General features: G+C 43.9%; 1 protein-coding gene across 1 annotated transcript in view; it reads right to left on the bottom strand.

The window, feature by feature from the left end:
* The window catches only part of LOC121276200 (E3 ubiquitin-protein ligase HECW1-like), a 527,663-nt gene that overhangs the window by 414,657 nt on the left and 91,429 nt on the right, over nucleotides 1–21,577 (bottom strand). The window contains exon 3 of the mRNA XM_041184341.1: nucleotides 2,933–3,027. Coding sequence (XP_041040275.1) covers nucleotides 2,933–3,027 — 95 coding nt within the window. The remainder of the gene's footprint in view (nucleotides 1–2,932; nucleotides 3,028–21,577) is intronic.

The raw sequence follows: 21,577 nt of genomic DNA, 5'->3' as shown, positions 1-21,577 counted from the left end.
GCAGAGGGCTTGGAGGTATATATGCACAAATCATTGAAGATAGAGGGCAGGTTGAGAAAGTGGTTATAAAAGCATAAAGTTTCTTGGGCTTTATAAATAAATGCATAATATACAAAGGTTCAATTCGATAATTGTGTCCAATTCTGGGCACCACATGTAGAAAGGATTTGAAAGCTTTAGAAAGGGTGCAGAAGAGGGATAAGGGACTTCAGTAACATGGATAGCTGGGGTTGTTCTCCTTAGAGAATGGTGAGAGGAGATTTGTTAGAGGTGGTTATTAGTGGTCTGGACAGAGTAGATAGGGAGAAAGTGTTCCCATTGGCGGAAGGGTTGAGAACCAGAAGACATTGATTTAAAGAGATTGGCAAAAGAACCAAAAGCAACATGGGGAAAAGCTTTCTTAAGCAGCAAGTTGTTAAGATCTGAAATTTAAGAGTGTGGTGGAGGCAGATTCAAAAGTGATTTTCAAAAGGGAATTAAATAATTATCTGAAGAGAAGACATTTGCAGGGCTACAAGGAAAAGGCAGGTGAGTGGGACTAGCTGAGTTGCTCTTGCAGAGATCTGTCATGGACAGGACAGTCAGAATGGCCTCTTTCTGTATTATAACCATTCTTTGATTCCCAAGAGGAACTGTTACTATAGCCCCTATTATGGGGCGCAAGTGGTGTGCTCAAGCCCTTGTAGTCATAAGCAGAAACTTCCCATATGCTGCACCACTCCCTGCAGGCTTCACCAACCGTTATTAACCCCTTCAAATATCAAGACTTCCACAAGCTCAAACAGCATCAGTAGGAAACAAACAGTAACTAACCTGAAAGTTGTTTAGGATCCCTTTAAATAGTGTTGGTGGGAATCCTTCATGAGGTTGAACACATGTTCCACCATGCATGTTTAAGAGAGGGTGCTAGGGAAGCAATGTCCAAAATGGCAATGCAGGCATCAAATCAGTATTAATGTCATGAACTAGTTACTCTGCATACTTTCAGCACATGTACATAAAACACGCATTAGAGGTCTCACCATTATGTTGTTTGTTGCGGGTCACACCTGAAGTGGGTGGAAGTGGCATGGATGTCATTTTGCTACTAAACTGGCACCCCTAGTGCCAAAACTACTGCCGCTTCAAAGCTGAATTTTGCATCCACCATTCAAAAGAAGAAATTTGGGATCTATTTAAACCTAAGACCCCCAGTTGGAAACTAATGAGATCAGATTGGAAACCCAATTTACACACCGCCCAACTTTACTTCCCATATTGCAGAATATATAAATTATTTGGCTATAACTCAATCACAACTACAAGAGTTTCCAACTTTTCTCCATATCTTGGATATATCATTTATATCATTTAAAGCATCAAAAAGAACTGCATTCTTTTCTTTATTACAAATTACCTAATATTGTGTCAACAGTGATTTATTACAATCTGTACATATTAGAAATAGGAATAGTACTTCAAGGTATTTGATCTTGTTGTTAAAACTACTCCTTATTATTAAAATGGCTCAACAGTAAATTGGGTGAATGAAATATTTTCAGGCATCTACTCTACCATATAACATTTACAAGAAATGATCAGCTCCGTACTTACGAGCTCAATTTATGAATTCTGCAAACTGAATATTCAATTTCAGAAAATTAATACCATACTCTTGATTTGTAATAAGTTTTCTTATTTACTATGTATCAAACACTATTTTTTAAATTTAGTAACAAGCAGTCAGTCTCCTTGGAGTTTTTCTTAAAAAAATACAAATTTAAAAGTGTCGTCGTGGCTCAGTAAAGTTATTCATAAATCAAACTAGGAAGGCCCTAGATTGATACCTGGTTTGGATCTGGTTTGCTGTTGTCAGCTAGGGCAGTAGTTGAGATCTCAGCGTCCTGGTATAAGGAGGGGAACAAATTAGCCTGTTGCAAATTGCTGATGACAGTGTAGATTTTGCCTTTGTGCAATAATGTATAACCAGTGATAACAAATAGGTAATCCGTTTTATATCTCTTTCGATTTTATTCCCACTGACTTCAATGGAAATAAAAATCGTGCTGCTGATTCACTACTGCCCATTTTGTACTATCACACAACGTACAGATTTGTAGCCATGAGGTGAGGAAAAAATTGAGCTTGACCATGATTCCCAAATAATGAAAATAATTTAAAGACTTCCAAATGTTGGAGCAATATTAATAACAGATATCTGAATGAGATCCCAGCAAGAAGAAAGACTTACACAAGAGCAGGAGGTAAAAATTGGCAAATAAAAGTCTGTTTAATGAAAAACAATTTTTCATTAACTATCTGATGAATGAATCTGACATTTCTTTGATCATATTTTAAAAATACAAAACACTATGGGACTAGTCTCTCCATGAAAATAAACACTAACTCGCACAGTCTCACAGTAGCAGGAAATATTCAAACATTTATTTCAGTATAACACGAGGATGTCTATGTGCTTTCATTAATAGCACTTTATAAATGACAGACAGGAATAAGACCCGAATGGAGCCTAATCTTAGGTTAAGGTACCATCTGTCCCATTATTTAAAGCATATAATTAAATGTTAAACAGTGTCGAATAAACATAAGTAGATTTTAAAAACACCATTAATTTGTTAGATTAAATGTGGAGATAAAGGTTTTTTCATTTCAAAAAGTGCCAAGGTACTTTGCACAGACCTCAATATGTGAAAAAAAATGTTTGGAGAGGAGAACAGTGCCATAATGGTGTGATTTGCTGCATTACAATTACAACACCATCTGTTGTCTTTCAGTGACTACAGACTGTGGTGAGAAAGAGGACAAATTCTATTTTTATTTTTACCTTTAATCACATCTAAGCTTGCCAGCACAGAACTGGAAAATTAATGTGAGCGGTTATCTAATGCTATCTTTATGTATATATAGTAAACACAATGCAGTAGGAACTCACAGGAACAGAAGGATTTCTCACACTGATGCTTGGGGTTGTTGCTCGAAGTGCTCCACTGGCTCCATGGTAATACTTAAAGCAGATTTTTGTTTCAGCTGAAAGATAGATTAAGGTCATATTAAAGCTTTAGGAAATCACTGTGTGAAATGTTATATTTTGTTCCTGTTGTTTTGCTATTGTGGTTTGTACCAAACAAGAGCTACATATTGATTAATTATAAATGTATTCTTCATTTTAGAAATGTAAAAACAACTTTCTTACCAGTTTTCTTCCCTCCAATCTTTTTTTAAAAAACTCACTTTATTTCCTTATGTGGAATGGTTCCACAAGCACCAGTCACCTTCTGGTACTTCACCCAAGTAGCCAGTATTCACTTGTGAACCTTGACAGCAAGTGTCAATGGAATATTCGACTGTGCAGGCATCACAGTCAAATAAAATGTCATTCTCATACAACATCGAGATACATGCACAACCAGCAAGATCATTAGGTAGCAGGAACCTTGATAATTTCCTCTCTCTAATCTCCAGCATATTTCAAAGAAGCAACAGCATGCCAATCACAAAACATAGTGAAGATACTCATTAAGCACAAAGGAAGAGCACAGTTTATTTGTAAATGTTTTTGTTTAAATCAATCACTTCTTGTGGCATTTGTTCATTCATCTTCCTAGAAGGTTGACTGCTATGAATCCCCCCCCACGTCTGTCCTGTGCCGCCCTTGTGACATTAAAATAACCTTTTATTTTCAGATCCATTTGCAAAACGTTGAACTTATTAAGTTACTCTTAAATGTGCTTCATCTACATAAAAATAGGATGCACAGTCACAATGCTTAATTGTAGCAAAATTCAACACCATACTTCCATTAGCCCACTCAGCATCAGGTCTGAGCTTAATCCAGATAAAGAAATTATATTTAGCTTAAAAAAACCTATTGAGAATACAGTTTATCCTTTTTAATCTTACAAGGATTGTTCCAGAACCAAGAGATGCTGCTGTATTAGAAGGGGATTTATGAGGGTACAATCCCATAAGTATGAGTTCCTGGAAAAAACCCACAAATGGAAAAGCAGTAGTACCGGGACATAGTCCTTCCTCAGCTGATTGGAATGAAGCCCTTAAATTCTTTTCTGTCCTTATTATTTTAAATTAACTTCTGACCCCAGTGGTAAAATCTTAGCATTAAGGATTACACTAAGCTTTTCACCTGAATCATACTTACTCAGTATCGATAGCTAATTCCCTTCATTCCCAGTAGATCAGTTCCATTACATAGATGGTCCTCTGCTACAATCACGATTAAGCCCACTGGCAGGTATGTAAAGTGTAGCAAGGAGTGTTCTACTTTCTAAACATATTGTATAGTAAAATATTCCTGTCATTTTCTCCTGACAGGATCAAAATTTTAGTTTGAAAGGTTACTTTGACTATTTTTAATTAAAGTTCCCCCCACCCAAGCCACACACTTTCCTCACTTGGAACTAGGTCACCATTCCTTCACTGCTGCTGGTTCAACATTCTGGAACTCTGTCTAACAGCACTTCTGGTCTATCTGCATCAGATGGACAGCAGAGTTCAAGAAGGCAGCTCACTACCACCTTCTCAAGGGCAATTAGGGATTGGCAGTAAATGCTGACCTTGCCAGTGATGACCACATTCCAAGAACGCAAAAAAAATTGACAAATGTGTTATTTATAATTGCAAAAAGAGCTTAAATTTTGTTTTAATATGGGCGAATGCAGCATACAATTTGCACATAACAAGGTCCCACAAATAGTAGTGAGTTAAATGGTCAGTTCATCAGCTTTTGCTGGTGTTGGTTGAGGGTTAAACATTGTACAGGACACTGCTTTTCATTGAAACAGTGCCATTGGATCTTTTACATCCACCTGGGTAGTTTAACATCTCATCGGTGAAAAAGCACCTCTGACAGTGCAACACTCCCTCGATATATAATCATACTCCTAAAAGTCCATATTTAGCATTCTTCAGTCTTTAAACTTTACTATCAAACATCTTTGTTAAAATCAAACTATTTCACTGAAAATTAATATAATGATAGACCTATTGAAATGCTAACGCGCCCAGTGTTTAACTGAAGTACCTTTCTCCATCAGTTATTCAGTCTTGCTGCAGTCCTAAATCATGGGCAGAATTTTACCCTTGGCGTGCACCATTGGTGGGGGTGGGCAAGGGCAGTCAAGAATCCAACAGCCATCGGCAACGATCCATGAGTTTATGCTGGAAGGCCAAATAAGGCCCACCTAGCTTGCTACGCAGCCTGGAATGTGTGCGAAGGAGTGAGCAGTGGGGGGCATGATGTCCATTGGGTCCAATGCTGACCCGGTGGCTAATTCAAATGTGGCCTCAGCAGCCCCTAGAAGGCTGCCATCGAAGGACGCGATAGTGTTGCCAATGGAGACTGTGGTGGGTGGACATGGCAGGCAGGAGGACAGGCTGGCAGAGAGTTGGTGCCGCATTTTTTAGATGAGTGTCTCACTGCTCTCCTGGAGGAGAGAGCAGTGAGGAGAGAAACCCTTGTCCCCGGGGACGGGAGGAGGAGACCCACCAACTCACCAAAAAGGCCTGGGAGGAGGTGGCATCCAAGGTCAATAGACACAATGTGGTGAGGCGCACATGGATCCAGTGCCGAAAGCACTTCAATGATCTCCTGCGATTGGGAAGGGTGAGTACCGTGTCGGCATGGGTCACTTTGCAGAACAGTTAAGAGCTGCCCATCACCCCCCGCTGTGGACCTCAGACGTGTTAGAGTGTGAATGGCAAATGTCAATGAGGCAGCATCTGGCCAAGGGGGTGAGTCCTGGCTGCTTGGACTGAGTGCCTTGCGACTCCAGCGTCACGAATTGGCTGAGCCCTGTGAGGTGTTCCTCAGGTGGGGTTGGCCAGGCTGCAATGGCGCTAAAGGTAGGGAGTGGACTGATCAATGCTCCCCTGTCCTAATGGTGTGATGGCAAACACCGGTCCATGTTAATTTCTGCTAATTTTAATATTCACAAGTAAATGAGATGTTATTTTGTGCAACTGGCCTCTGTATGCTTCATTTGTTCTGTAGGTGCAGAGTAGGCCATGATGTTATGATGGGCATGTGGCTCCTGAAACTTTATTGCAAAGGCACATAGTTTGTATTGTTCACCAAGCAAATGTTCCTGTCAGGGATCAAGTGTGGAGCCTGAAGCCCTGGCATGTGGTGGTGGTTCTTATTTGGTAGGCTAGCTGAAGGAGCATTGAATCAAAGTGTCCTGGGTGTCCCTGCCTCCCTGGAGGTTACCCAGGTCTGCTTCTTTTCCCTCAGGGTTCTCCTGACTGTGCTCATCCTCGGGACTCACTAATGGACTCATCATCTGTTGCCTGTGCAGCTGCGTCAACATCTTCTGCCTCCACTGCGTCCCCCCTTTCCAGTGCCAGGTTGTGGAGAGCACAGCATGCAAACACTATCAGTGACACATGATCTGGGGGGGTAATGGAGTTCACCCCATGAACAGTCCAGGCATCGGAAGCGCACCTTGAGAAGACCGATGGTTCTCTCTAGCACTGCCCTTGTGGAGGCATGGCTCCTATTGTATCGCGGCTCGACCTCTGTTCTTGGGTGGCAGAGAGGCTCCTTTTGAGGGGATAGCCCTTGTCATCCAGCATCCATCCATCCAGCCGTGCTGGGGCACTGAAAAGCCTCGGCACCTGGGAGTGTCTCAGGATGTAAACGTCTTGGGAGCTGCCTGGGAATCTTACACACACTTGCAGAATCTACATCTTGTGATCAAACACTTTCTGCACGTTCATGGGGTGGAATCCCTTCCTGTTGACAAAGGCACCGGCCTTCCCCCGCTGATGCCTTGATGGCCACATGTGTACAGTTGATTGCACCCTGGACGCAGGGGAACACAGCAATCATTGCAAAGCCTGTAGCTTGCTCTGCCTGGCTGGCCTCATCTGTACGGTAATGAATGAAAGCCAATGCACACCTGAACAAAACGACTGTCACCTGCTTGACACAACTGTGGACAGCTGATATGGACACACTACAAAGATCCCCCACTGACCCCTGGAAAGAGCCGAAGGTATAGAAGTTAAGGGCCACTGTGACCTTCAGCAGCACTGGCACGTGGTGTCCACCCACACAGTCGGAGCTGATCTCAGTGCCGATTCTCTGACTGATGGAAGTCACAGTTTGCCCATCTTATTCCAGGGCACTCTGCATTGCTGGTAGATCAAGGTGACTGCCCCAAGGCTCCTGAAATGTGGTGACTATGGGCTTGGGTTACACACATCTTCTCTCATGGTTGTTATAGCTGTGTTATTTCCTGTTCTATCTGGTTCCAAGAGCAGGACGAACATGATTAGCCAGCATTTGAAGCTGTGACCATGGAACCCCAGGACATGGGAACAGGAACAAAATGTTCAGCCCCTTGAGCCTGTTCCACCATTCAATTAGATTTTGACTGATCTTCTCTTGATTCCATCTACCTGTCTTGATTCCCTAACCCTCGGGGAAATGCCCTGTCGAAGAAAGATCTATCAATCTTAGTTTTGAAGTTTTCAATTGACCCTCCATTCCTTCCTAGGAGAGGGTTTTAGAAATTCCTGGTATGGAAGCAACTGTAACAGCTGGAGAACATGAGCTGGGCAGCTGCCCCAGTCAATGGTGAGCATCCTTCTTTGTTTTTCATCCCTCTTATCTTTGTTAGCTTACTTACCTTGCACAGGCACAGGCATTGTTGTACTGCAGCAGAACACATTTTTAAAAATTATTCATTCACGGGATGTGGGCTTCACTGGCTGGGCCAGCATTTATTGCCCATCCCTAGTTGCCCTTGAGAAGGTGGGGGTGAGATGCCTTCTTGAATCGCTGCAGTCCCTGTGGTGTAGGTACACCCACAATGCTGTCAGGAGGGGTCAGGATTTTGACCCAGTGACAGTGAAGGAGTGGCAATACATTTCCAAGTCAGGATGGTGAGTGACTTGGAGGGGAACTTCCAGGTGGTGGGGTTCCCATTTATCTGCTGCCCTTGTCCTTCTAGATGGTGGTGGTCATGGGTCCGGAAGGTGCTGTCTAAGGAGCCTTGGTGAATTCCTGCAGTGCATTTTGTAGATGGTACACACTGTTGCTACTGTGCATCGGTGGTGGAGGGAGTGAATATTTGTGGATGTGGTGTCAATCAAGCGGATTGCTTAGTCCTGGATGCTGTCCAGCTTCTTCAGTGTTGTGGGAGCTGCACTCATCCAGGCAAGTGGAGAGTATTCCATCACACTCCTGACTTGTGCCTTGTAGATGGTGGATAGGCTTTGGGGAGTCAGGAGGTGAGTTAATTGTCACACAATTCCTAGCCTCTGACCTGCTCTTGTAGCATTTATATGGCTAGTCCAGTTCAGTTTCTGGTCAATGGTAACCCCAGGAAGTTGATAGTCAGGGATTCAGTGATGGCAATGCCACTGAACGTCAAGGGGTGATGGTTCACTCTTGTTGGAGATAGTCATTGCCTGACACTTGTGTGGCACGAATGTTACTTGCCACTTGTCAGCCCAAGCCTGGATATTGCCCAGGTCTTGCTGCATTTGGACATGGACTGCTTCAGTATCTGAGGAGTCACGAATGGTGCTGAACATTGTACGATCATCAGTGAACATCCCCACTTCTGACCTTATGATGGAAGGAAGGTCATTGATGAAGCAGCTGAAGATGGTTGGGTCTACCCTGAGGAGCTCCTGCTGTGATGTCCTGGAGCTGAGATGATAGATCTCCAGCAACCACAGCCACTTCCTTTGTGCTAGGTATGACTGCAACCAGTGGAGAGCTTTCCCCATGATTCCTATTGACTCCAGTTTTGCTAGGGCTCCTTGATGCCATGCTCAGTCAAATGCTGCCTTAATGTCAAGGGCAGTCACTCTCACCTCACCTCAGGAGTTCAGCTTTTTTGTCCATGTTTGAACCAAGGCTGTAATGAGGTCAGAAGCTGAGTGGCCCTGGCAAAACCCAAATTGGTCATCAGTGAGCAGGTTCTTGCTAAGCAAGTGCCATTTGATAGCATTGTTTTACCATGTAAAATTCTATTTTAAGGATTGGCATATATTCTTCAGCTCCTCACAGTCCCCAACTGCATTGGGTAATTGATTCCAGTGAATCATCTCAATCAAAGCTCACACTGAAGACTGCTTCACTTGCAAGCACCAGTACAGCTCCTACTACACCAGGGGGCCAGTTAGTAAGCTGCAGGAGGGAATACTTGGATAAGTAGAGGCATGAACAAGGACGCGCAAGTACACAATGAAAACAGCTCCATTAACCGCTGAGCCCAGTGCCCCATTTCTCACAGGGTCTGCTGATGAACTTATGTTAGTAACTCAGCTGGGATTTGAAGTTATTTCAACCAGCCAAGTATAGTTTGGGAAATTCCACAACCCACAGTTGCATATTTTTGCATGCCTGCTTGATCAAGCTGCTGATCGCCATGATCACAGCGGCCTCTGAATTCACATGCTCCCTAACCCTCACCCTCCAGTTCAGACTCTTGATCAGTCTTTCATCGCAAATGTTTTGGCCACATAGCACCATCAATAAGTTCCGCCACTTTGGGGAATCAAGTCAGGCAGTAAAATGGTACGGCTACCTTGTTTTGCTCTATGCCTCCATGGGAAAGTAGATGAAGCAAATAGCTAGTGAAGCAAGACATCTGTAACTTGCATGATGCAACTGTGCAGCACAGATTAGGAGCATTGGCAGTTACAACCTGCTGTTGTTTCAAAAATCCGATAGCATAAATGATCAAAGCAGCTATAAACTTCACACTGACAAACAAAGCTAGCCGACTAAAAATTATTTTTTGAGTTTTGGCTACGTTGCTCCTTTTAGTGTTCTAGGCCCAGATTTTTGCAATAATGGAGAGACTCTCCATTTTGGCAAAAATCCCAGAAATGGCTGAAAATTTTTGTCTCATTCGACGCCTCAACAAGAAACTTTTTCTCTTTCTCTCAAGTGCTAAGGAACGCAAGCTCCAACAACTCATTGACACCAACGCCCATCCAGGACTCTCCACACCTGCCTGTCCCTCCGTCCCCACCCATCTTCCAATCCCAGCCCCAACCGTGTATTCACTATATCCCCTGACCTTCCCCTCTCCGACGCTGAACGTTCAGTGCTCAGCAAAGGATTTAGTTTCATACCCTTATGCCCTCACCTCAATGAATTTCGGGTTCAGCACAATGCTGAACTCTTCTTCCGCTGTCTTCGTCTCCAGGCTCACTTCTTTGGGCAGGAGTCCACTCCCCGTTCAATGGATCCTTTTACCCATCTCCAATATTCTCCCTCCACCTGGACCCCTCCCTCTGGATTCTTACCTTCTCTTGATCTTTTCATTGAGAACTGTTGGCACGACATTAGTCGTCTCAATTTCTCTGCTCCTCTCACCCATTCTAATCTCTCTCTATGTGAACTTACTGCACTCCGTTCTCTCAGGTCCAACACTGACATTGTCATCAAACCCACTGACAAGGGTGGTGCTGTTGTTGTCTGGCGCACTGACCTCTACCTCGCGGAGGCTGAGCGTCAACTCGCAGACACTTCCTCCTACCTCTCCCTGGACCATGACCTCACCACTGAACATCAAGCCATTGTTTCCAGGACTGTCACTGACCTCATCTCCTCTGGGGATCTTCCTCCCACAGCTTCCAACCTGAAAGTCGCCCAACCTCGGACGGCCCGCTTCTACCTCCTACCCAAAATCCACAAACAAAACTGTCCCAATAGACCGATCATGTCAGCTTGCTCCTGCCCCACGGAACTCATTTCTCGTTATCTTGACTCACTTCTCTCTCCCCTTGTCCAGTCCCTTCCCACTTACATCCGTGATTCCTCTGACACCTTATGTCACATCAATAATTTCCAGTTCCCTGGCCCCAACCGTTTCCTCTTCACCATAGACGTCCAACCCCTCTACACCTCCATCCCCCACCAGGATGGTCTGAGGGCCCTTAGCTTCTTCCTCGAACAGAGGTCCGAACAATCCCCATCCACCGCTACTCTCCTCCATCTGGCTGAACTTGTTCTCACACTGAACAATTTCTCCTTCAACTCCTCTCACTTCCTCCAAATAAAAGGTGTGGCTATGGGTACCCGCATGGGCCCCAGCTATGCCTGTCTCTTTATGTGGTATGTGGAATATTCCTTGTTCCAGTCCTATTCCGACCCCTTCCACAACTCTTTCTCCGGTACATCGATGATTACTTCGGTGCTGCTTCATGCTCTCGTCGGGACTTGGAAAAATTTATTAATTTTGCTTCCAATCTCCACCCCTCCATCATTTTCACATGGACCATCTCTGACACTTCCCTTCCCTTCCTTGACCTCTCTGTCTCAATCTCTGGTGATAGACTGTCCACCAATATCCATTACGAGCCTACCGACTCCCACAGCTACCTCGACTACAGGTCCTAACACCCCACTTCCTGTAAGGACTCCATCCCATTCTCTCAGTTCCTTCGCCTCCGTCGCATCTGTTCCGATGATGCTACCTTCAAAAACAGTTCCTCTGACATGTCCTCCTTCTTCCTTAACCGAGGTTTTCCACCCACGGTTGTTGACAGGGCCCTCAACCGTGTCCGGCCTATCTCCCGCACCCTCACACCTTCTCCTCCCTCCCAGAAACATGATAGGGTCCCCCTTGTCCTCACTTATCACCCCACCAGCCTCCGCATTCAAAGGATCATCCTCCGCCATTTCCGCCAACTCCAGCATGATGCCACCACCAAACACATCTTCCCTTCACCCCCCCGTCAGCATTCCGTAGGGATCATTCCCTCCAGGATACCCTGGTCCATTCCTCCATCAGCCCCTACTCCTCAACCCCCACCTATGGCACCTCCCCATGCCCACGCAAAAGATGTAACACCTGCCCCTTCACTTCCTCTCTCCTCACCATCCAAGGGCCCAAACACTCCTTTCAAGTGAAGCAGCATTTCACTTGCATTTCCCCCAACTTAGTCTACTGTATTCGTTGCTCCCAATGTGGTCTCCTCTACATTGGAAAGACCAAACATAAACTGGGCGACCGCTTTACAGAACACCTGCGGTCTGTCCGCAAGAATAACCCAAACCTCCCTGTCGCTTGCCATTTTAACACTCCACCCTGCTCTCTTGCCCACATGTCTGTCCTTGGCTTGCTGCATTATTCCAGTGAAGCCCAATGCAAACTGGAGGAACAGCACCTCATCTTCCGACCAGGCATTTTACAGCCTTCCGGACTGAATATTGAATTCAACAACTTTAGGTCTTGAGCTCCCTCCTCCATCCCCACCCCCTTTCTGTTTCTTCCCCCTTCCTTTTGTTTTTTCCAATAAATTATATAGATTTTTCTTTTCCCACCTATTTCCATTATTTTTAAATATTTTTAAATCTTTTATGCTCCCCCCACCCCCATTAGAGCTATACCTTGAGTGTCCTACCATCCATTCTTAATTAGCACATTCGTTTAGATAATATCACCAACTTTAACACCTCTGTGTTCTTTTGTTCTTTTGTCTGTGATTTCTTTTGATTATCTGTTCCTATCACTGCTTGCTCGTCCCTACAACCACACCACCCCCTTCCACTTCTCTCCCCCAACCCAACCCCACCTTCCCCCCCACAACACCTTAAACCAGCTTATATTTCAGCCCTTTCCTTGGATTCACTTAGTTCTTTTGAAGGGTCATGAGGACTCGAAACATCAACTCTTTTCTTTTCCACCGATGCTGCCAGACCTGCTGAGTTTTTCCAGGTAATTCTGTTTTCGTTTTGAAAATTTTAATTCCTGGCCCTGAACATGGCATGTTCCATTTTCACTGTGGTGAGAATGGAGTGGGCCAGGGTTTACATGTGTATGGTTTATGGAGGCAGTTAGTCGTTTAAATCACCTGCTGCCTCCACTGAAGTGGGATTTTGATAGGACAGGAGTGTGAAAACTGAAGAGAATAGACCAAGTAAGAGGATGTCTGAACGTGGTGGCTTCATTTGGATAGCCTTTGGATATGGTCCTACCACACCTTTGGGGAAGGTAAGGCATCTTTTGGGAGAGGTAAAGCACACTTTTAGAAAGGTAAGGCACCCTTTGGGATTGCTAAAGGTGACCATGATTATGCACTTTTTATGCAGAAACTCATTGAAATGATCAAAGAACTGTTCAGCTCATTTTCCTTCTTCAAAGCCTGCAGCTACAGACAAAAGACCAGAGGGACATCCATGCATTCAGCACAGTATAAAACATCTCTGGGGAAACAGACCAAGTGGCTGGATTTTGTGACTTCAGTTTGTATCTATCGCGCAAACACAGCAACTTCATGTCACTCATTGCTTGTCAATGGTGAGGCAGAGAGCAGGATGGCATTTTTGTGAAGCTAACAGCGGAGCAAAGCAACTCGGATAGCAACCTTTAGATTTCCAAGTTTTACAGCACTACTGCCCCTTACCTGAAGTTGCAGTGGCATTTTCTCATAATGAATGACAATACCACTAGGCTCAGTGTTATTTTAACAGCCAAATATTTGCAATCTTGGACTTCCTATTTGCTTTAACCAACATACATAAAATTGGATATTCCTTCTCATTCTGAAGGATCTGTTCTTAATCAATTTTTCCTTCCTAAACTGATTAAATATGTAGCTCATCTTTCTACACACAAAAGGATTAAAATCCGATTACTACTAGATCTAATATTCACTTATCTAATATTCATAATGCAACTATATGACCAGCTGGTGATAATAAATGTGCATAGCACTCCATAGCAGACATGGGATATGATGAAGCAATAAATGTTGACATATGATCTACCAAAAAAAAAAGAGAGTTTTTCAACATGTCATTGTAGCATCCTCAGCTAATCCCCATTAATACCTACGTTATCAGCTCGTGATAATCCTAGTAGTTTGGATACAGGAATGATTATACCATGAATCACCACGATCCTGGGCTGCTCCCGCTTCACCATTCTAATATGCAAGAAGTGTGATGAGAATCCTTTTTATACATGCGAACAGGATTTCCATTGCATTTCTGATGAAGTTAGGGAGGTGGATCAGGAGCGACTCTGACCTCTATTAGATCTAATACAGATTTCATTTGAGGCACATAACCGTAACTGAAAGTTACCAGACCTTGGGCAGCTTTGTGTTCCAATTGGTTCACTGTTCCCAATGTCAGTGAGGAACACCTCGGGATATGTATTAAAACGTTACTGATGAACGTTATTAATCACTTTCATGATATCATATTTCTCCCCATTAAACACTTGTGAACGTAGTTCTGTTTATTTTTCAATTGGTCAAAAATACTCACACTCCAAAGTTCCCTTTAAAATGTAGTTGCTGTGTACAAACATATGAACATATGAACAAGGAGCAGGGGTAGGCCATTCAGCCCATCGAGCCTGCTCCACCATTTAATAAGATCATGGCTGATCTGATAATAACCTGAAATCTGCATCCCACCTACCACGATAACCTATCACCCCCTTGCTTACCAAGAATCTCTTCAGTCAATACGTGCATGTACATGGTGATGCAAAAATTATTTAATGGGTCTATAAAACCTGTTTTTTTCAGTGCATAGACCCTTTAAAGATTTTTTGCATGGCCACATACATGCATTAATCATCACAGAGTTTACCTCTCAGGCTGCTGCATGGCTGGGCACCAACGTAGCTTAGCAGGAACAGTGATGATGTCCTTTTTTATACTAAGGATGGCATAATCAGTGTTTTCTTATTCTTGTGTAAAGCCTGCCATTAACATCACGTGTCAAATCAATGAAAAAATAACGAGTCTATGATAAACAAAAAAACTTATGATGTTTAATGGAAAATAAATGGAATAACAACTCTTGGGTGGGGGGTAGCTCTATCTCAGAATGATTCAGCAGATGCTGATGAAAAATAGTCACAGTACTTCATTATAGAGCAAGGAATAAAAGCTATAAATTGAACTGAAGATTTTATTCTAACTGTCTTCAGTGCTTAATCACTTCAACACACTTAAAAGAGGCTTTAGTAAACCTAAAGCCAATTGATACACAAAATGTTTAGAACAAAACTAAACTGCATATATTGTAAGGAAAAGCGAGACCCATAATTTAGATTTTTTGTGACAAAGATGGTCATAAGTCAGGAATGTCACCTGTACATAGAATTAACTAGAAAGTTGAAAATACGGCCCTGAACATTGATGCGCTGGTATTGTGTGCACCTGTGACATTGCCAGATAATGTGAGATCAGCTCATTTGTATAATTTTCTGCCATTCTGGGTGTGTTGCTTATGGGAGCACCAGGGTTAGAATCTCAGCTAGCAGAGATTGGTAAAGGGTTGCTGGTGCCCATCGTAGGCCAGGCAATTTGCTCCAGTATGTACAAAGGTCTCCAGGAGAGGGCATGGGAGGGAGGGGTAAAATGAGATTTTCTAGAAAAAATGTAACTCAGCCTCCTTTTCAGTTTGAATTAAGAAAGGTGCATTAGGGTGCTGCTCAGACACTCCATTATAGGGCAGCCTAATTCAAGTGCAAATCAGTGCAAGTTTTAAACATGGCTTGTGCAAAGCCATCTAAGGCAGCTTGCACTTGCTGATTGTGTTGCATTTTTTTTCCACATTCCAATGTATTGTGCTCTTCCCTTCTTGTGTCTCTTCTACGTAACCTAGCAATCCTTTTCAATGATAAAATGGCCTGGATTTTGCTGTTGTAATGACAACAACATGTTAGCGTTCACCACTATTATTTTTGTGAAACTGACAGCAATTTCCGGCACCCGCACATGCATAGTTAAATGTGGAGATCAAGATGCTGCTGACAGTAATTCCCAGTTCCTCCACAGAATGTACTGTTGAACTCCTTGCAGATGGAAATCACTGATTTGATGAGAACTTCCATTTTTTATACGATCAGTTGCACTTTTAAAACCCTTTAAAAAGTTACACTTTGTTGAATGAGGTGTAAATGGGTTTTTAACAGTATGCTGAGTCATGATTACTTTTGAACAGCATCTCTGGCCCTGATAAACTAATTTTATATTTGTAAAATGTCAAATTTCTACATACCATTCTAAAAATTCCATAGATTTTTAAAATAATGAAAGTTAATTCTTATGTTTGTTTCAGCTTCTCCTTTAATTCAATGTCCCAACTTTAATTTTGCTATCTGTGAAATTGTAAAAGGTGAATAGTATGGACTTCCCTGTGCTGTGTCAAACTATCAAGCTGTGCTTATAGCTCTGTTGTTCTGAGGCTGCATAGGCCTAACTTAGCAAGTCATCTTCCATAGCTCTTCCCTCAGATACTAGGGACTGGATCATACACTCCCCCCAGACAAGCTTGAAGGTGGAAGGGCATGTAAATACTAGTGGGCATTGTGCCTGGCACCTACCCGCCCCATCCTCATCGCAATTAAACATGGGATTGCAGAATTGTGGGGCAGCCTGGCCAACCTTGAGTCTATGAGACACTTAAGTGGCCAATTAATAGCTACTTACAGGCCTCATTCTGCTACTGCCAGATTATACTCATGACGAGGTGACGCCCATGCCAATTGGGAAGCCAGCAGCTTTAACTGCAAGCTTGTGTCAGCCACGGCGAGGAACCTGGGCTCATTAGAGGCACCCGCAACATTCTTTCTCCCCACCCCACTCTGGAAGGTCACCCCACTCTTTAAACCTCCCTTCAAGCTTCTCAAGTTCAGCTCCTCAAACCCCCAACTCCCTTGCCAGGGCTTGCTAACTTGGTGCTGGGGAGACCCTGGACTTCCTGTAGTGCCAATTCCATTGGCGTGGTGGGACTGGCAGTCCCAGCAGTGGCCACTGCTCCTGGTGATGCCGCTGGGACGACAGAACTGCCGGCCATCTAATTGGCTGGCAGCTCTCTAAGGTGGGACTTCCTCCCAACTTCCACCCATGGGTGTCATCCTGTGGATGACGCTAAAATTGGTGGAGTGGTAAATAGTGAGGAGGATAGCCTTAGATTACAGGAGGATATAGATGGGCTGGTCAGATGGGCTGATCAGTAGCAAATGGAATCTAATCTGAATAAGTGTGAGGTGATGAACTTGGTCAGGACAAACAAGGCACGGGAATACACGATGAATGGTAAGACCCTGGGAAGTACCGAGGATCAGAGGCACCTTGGTGTGCATGTCCACCAGTCCCTTAAGGTAGCGGAACAGGTTAAGAAGGCTTATGGGATACTTGCCTTTATTAGCCGAGGCATTGAATATAAGAGCTGGAAGGTTATTCTGGAACTCTATAAAACACTGGTTAGGTCACAGCTAGTGTATTGCGTGCAGTTCTGGAATCTGCATTATAGGAAGGATGTGATTGCACTGGAGCGAGCGCAGAAGAGATTTAACAGGATGTTCCCTGGGCTGGAGAGTTTTAGTTATGAGGGGAGGTTGGATAGACTGAGGTTATTTTTCTTGGACCAGTGGAGATTGAGGGTGGACATGATTGAGGTGTATAAAATTATGAGGGGCATAGTGGGGAAGACAGGAAGGAACTTTTCACCTTGGTGGAGGGATCAATAACCAGGGGGCACAGATTTAAGGTAAGGGGCAGAGATTTAGAGGGGATGTGAGGAGGAACTTTTTTGCCCAGAGGGTGGTGGGAATCTGGAACTCACTGCCTGAAAGGGTGGTAGGGACAGAAACCCTAATAACATTTAAGAAGTATTTGGATGTGTACTTGCGATGCCATCGCATACAAGGCTATGGGCCTAATGCTGGATAATGGGATTAGAATAGTTAGGTACTCATTTGACCGGTGCAGACTCAATGGGCTGAAGGGCCTTTTTCTGTGCTGTTGACCTTTATGACTCTATGACTATGACACTATGAGAGGGGCGGAAGTCCTGCAACCAATCAATTATCTTTGCTCCCAGCATTAAATAGTTGTGGGGCAGCCATCAGGATTGTGGGTGAGCTCCCCCTGACTTTTTAGCTGGGGGGGCGGGAACTATGGTGCAGTTAAATTCAGCCCTAGGAATTAGATTCCTTATTATTCTCTCCTGCAGCTTCCTGTCATAGATGTGTTAGACAAAAACCCCCCATCACTTGAGTTCAAAAAGGCCACTGATTGCTTAGCAAGCAGAAAGCCACCCAGCAAAGATGGAATTCCAGCTGAACTGCTCAAGCCTAGAAAGTTCCATCTACTGTCACACCGTCATGGCCTTTTCTTTCTCTGTTGGAAGGTAGGATCCATTCTACAGAAGACGGTTGACACAATAAGCATTACACTATAGATATCAAAGATGACAGAAGAGATTGCAACAGCTACAGGGGCATCTCTCTCCTTTGCATTATTGGGAAGGCTTTTGCCAGTGTCATGCTTAAAAGACTCTATTTACTTGCAGACTGAGTGTATCCAGAAGCAGAGTGCAGTGTCTGTTCTGGCAGAGCTACTGTAGACATAATCGTCTCCATATGCCAACTACAGTTGACGGAACGGGATATACCTAATTACTGTTGTAGATCTCACTAAAGCATTCAAAACTGTCAGCAGGGCAGGACTCTACGAGCTTTTGGGGAAAATTGGTTGTCTACCAAAGCTCTTTATTCTCATCCGCTCCTTTCAGAACAAAATGTACAGTACAGAACAATTTGATGCAGTACTTCAGATGATTTCAGAATGAGGAATGGAGTAATTAGATCTATGCCCTATTTGTTTGGGATTTTCTTCTCGATGCTCCTGACCATTGCCTTCCTGCAGATATGGAAGGAGTTTACCTGCCTACTAGGTCAGATGGCAAGCTCTCCAACCTGAACGCAAAGACAAAAATACTGAACATCTCGATCAGAGAACTCTCTACACTGATAATGTTGTGCTAGTCACTCACAACAATGCAGCTACAAAGACTCATGGACTGTCTCTCCCATGTCTGTAACTAGTTCTCCCTGACTATATGTGTCTAGAAAACAATAGTTATGGTATAGGGTGTCATATTCCCAACTCTGATTACACTTAACAATTCCCACTGGCAGTTAATAAATTCTACTAACTTGGATCCACAGTGACAGACAATCTGTTTCTTGATGCAGAACTCGATACACGCATAGAAAAAACAGCTACTTTGGCCGAGTCACAAAAATGCATGGAATAACATTGAGCTGACTCTTCAGACCAAGATATTGGTTTGTGAGGCCTGTGTTCTCAGCACCACAGGCTGTGAAACATGGATGAGAAAATTAATGAACTCGAAAGAGCCCTCTTGCGGAATCCCAGTCCCACCAGAACCACCAGTCCCAACATTAAGCACCCCTCTCGCTTAATGGCAATAAAGTATGCTCTCTGAATCTTACAACTTAAGGTTGAGGGACTATCAGCTGCCAAGCAAAATCTCATTGGAGTGTTGGGTAGCAAGACATCCATTTACATCATTTGCATACAAGACACCCATATTGGAAGTGAAGAAGCAGGTCACGATTACAGCAAAGGCTTTGACCTAATGTGCTACTTTCCTCATGCTAAACATGGCATGCCACCTAGGTCCAATGTAACATTGTCGATGCAGCCACCTTGTCATCAACCACATTTTGTGACACAACTTTGGTGGGCAGTTTCCATACTGCGAATGTGCACAAGCCTCCAATTGCCAGCTTGGAACAACAAATCCTGCCAATACTGCCCATCCAGCTACCTACGTGGGAGACTTCAATAGCCCCCACATGGACTGGGGGTACTCAGCACCAGACAGTAATGGTGAACAGTAGTGGGTCTCCAGAAATGACCTCATTATGAAAAACAACCCTAAGCAACAAGGAATGATGTATTCAGCCAGATGAGGTCAAAATTATTCAGCTGACCTCTGCTGGGTCAGTTCCCTTGATGTCACCCCCAACCAGCACAGTGCTTAGTCCTGGATGACTTCCCACACAGTCAACACAGGCCATTGTTCATTCACAGTGGCCTTTGCCTTCCTGTCATCAACAGTGTAAAGAAGATGTGATAGAACTACTGTAAACCAGATTGGCCAAATTACAGCATGACCTTGGACTGTATCATTGTAACTAAACCTATTCATAATAATAGAAATAAAAACAAAAAACTGCGGATGCTGGAAATCCAAAACAAGAACAGAATTACCTGGGAAAACTCAGCAGGTCTGGCAGCATCGGCGGAGAAGAAAAGAGTTGATGTTTCGAGTCCTCATGATCTGTCATGATCTCATGATCTATTGAAGGGTCATGAGGACTCGAAACGTCAGCTCTTTTCTTCTCCGCCGATGCTGCCAGACCTGCTGAGTTTTTCCAGGTAATTCTATTCATAATAAGTGCTTTTGTGGGGTCATATAAGTGCTTTTGCGGTGCCATTCACAAAGCTGTTTGCACAACCATCCCTTGTGGCTATTGACCCATCTATGCCTTGATGCAGAGAGCGCAGCACTGCTGAAGGAATATGAATCATCTGTTGACTCTATTTTGCAGACCACCTCACTGAGCCTCTCATTGCTGCACATCGCACCATACAGGAGGAAACAACAGCAGGGCTCAATCTTACTCATTCCAGTCAGAAGAGCTGGAGCCTGATTTGCTGCCTTGGAGCAGCCCAAAAATCACCTAAACTAAATCGCCCTGAACCAAGTTGCCAGTCATCTGCTCCATGTAGTGAGGCTGCCACTGGAAAACAAAATAAAGCACATCACCTATAAAAACTGAAAAAGACAACGGCAGTAACATGCAGAACACGGCAGTCCTGATCCCTTCAAGATCACAGAACTGGAGAAAACATTAAGGGGCCTGAAATATGGCAAAGCAGCAGGATATGACAACATCGCACCAGAATTCCCAAAACAACTTGGCTCCTGTGCTTGTGCCTGGCTGACTCCATGCTCCACAAGAATCATCAGCTCAAACTCATTCCCGAAGGGCAAAATTCATTGCTATTCCCAAACCTGGAAAGGATCTCACGTTCGTGGCCAGCTATCGACCGATTTCACTACTTTCTGTGTGCTTTAAGATCGTTCAGCGTCTTATCCAGCAACGCATATCTCTGGAAGTAGAGACCATCCTTAATGTCAATGAAACTGGTTTCCATAAGGTGCTTAAAAACCATAAACCATAAAAACCATATCCCGTGTATTCCACCTCCACAATGCCGTGCAAAAAAGAATTGCATATCCACACGGGTGGCCAGAGGCTGAAGCAGGATCCCAACCCAACATCCACGGGAGTGACTCTAGTTAGGGCTTTGTCCTTCCGGGAACATCTGAAGAAAACAGCAGCAAAAGGCAAAACCAGAAACAACGTACTAAGCAAACTTACTGGATTTATATGGTGCTGTTGCCACAATATTCCAGACCTCAGCATTTGCCCTATCGTACACCGCAGCAGATTACTGTGCAACTGTCTGGCAAAGGCCATCACACACACACATCTTGCTGACATTCACTGAATGCAACAATGTGCTTCATAACTGGAAGTCTTGCTCAACACCCTCCCCTGGCTTCCTGTCCCCCACACATCCACTGACTGACAAAAACCCAAAAGCCGGTTGAAACCACCATGCTGTACCTCACTTTTTTAAAATTCATGACAGGGTAGATGCTGAGAGGTTTTTCCCCTTGTGGGAGAGTCTAGGACCAGAGGGCATAATCTTAGAGTAAGGGGCCACCCATTTAAGACAGAGA

This window comes from Carcharodon carcharias, chromosome 3, assembly GCF_017639515.1.
Source record: "Carcharodon carcharias isolate sCarCar2 chromosome 3, sCarCar2.pri, whole genome shotgun sequence".
Taxonomy (NCBI): Eukaryota; Metazoa; Chordata; class Chondrichthyes; order Lamniformes; family Lamnidae; genus Carcharodon; species Carcharodon carcharias.
Note: the sequence above shows the minus strand (reverse complement) of the source record. Positions and strands in the feature narration are given on the sequence as shown.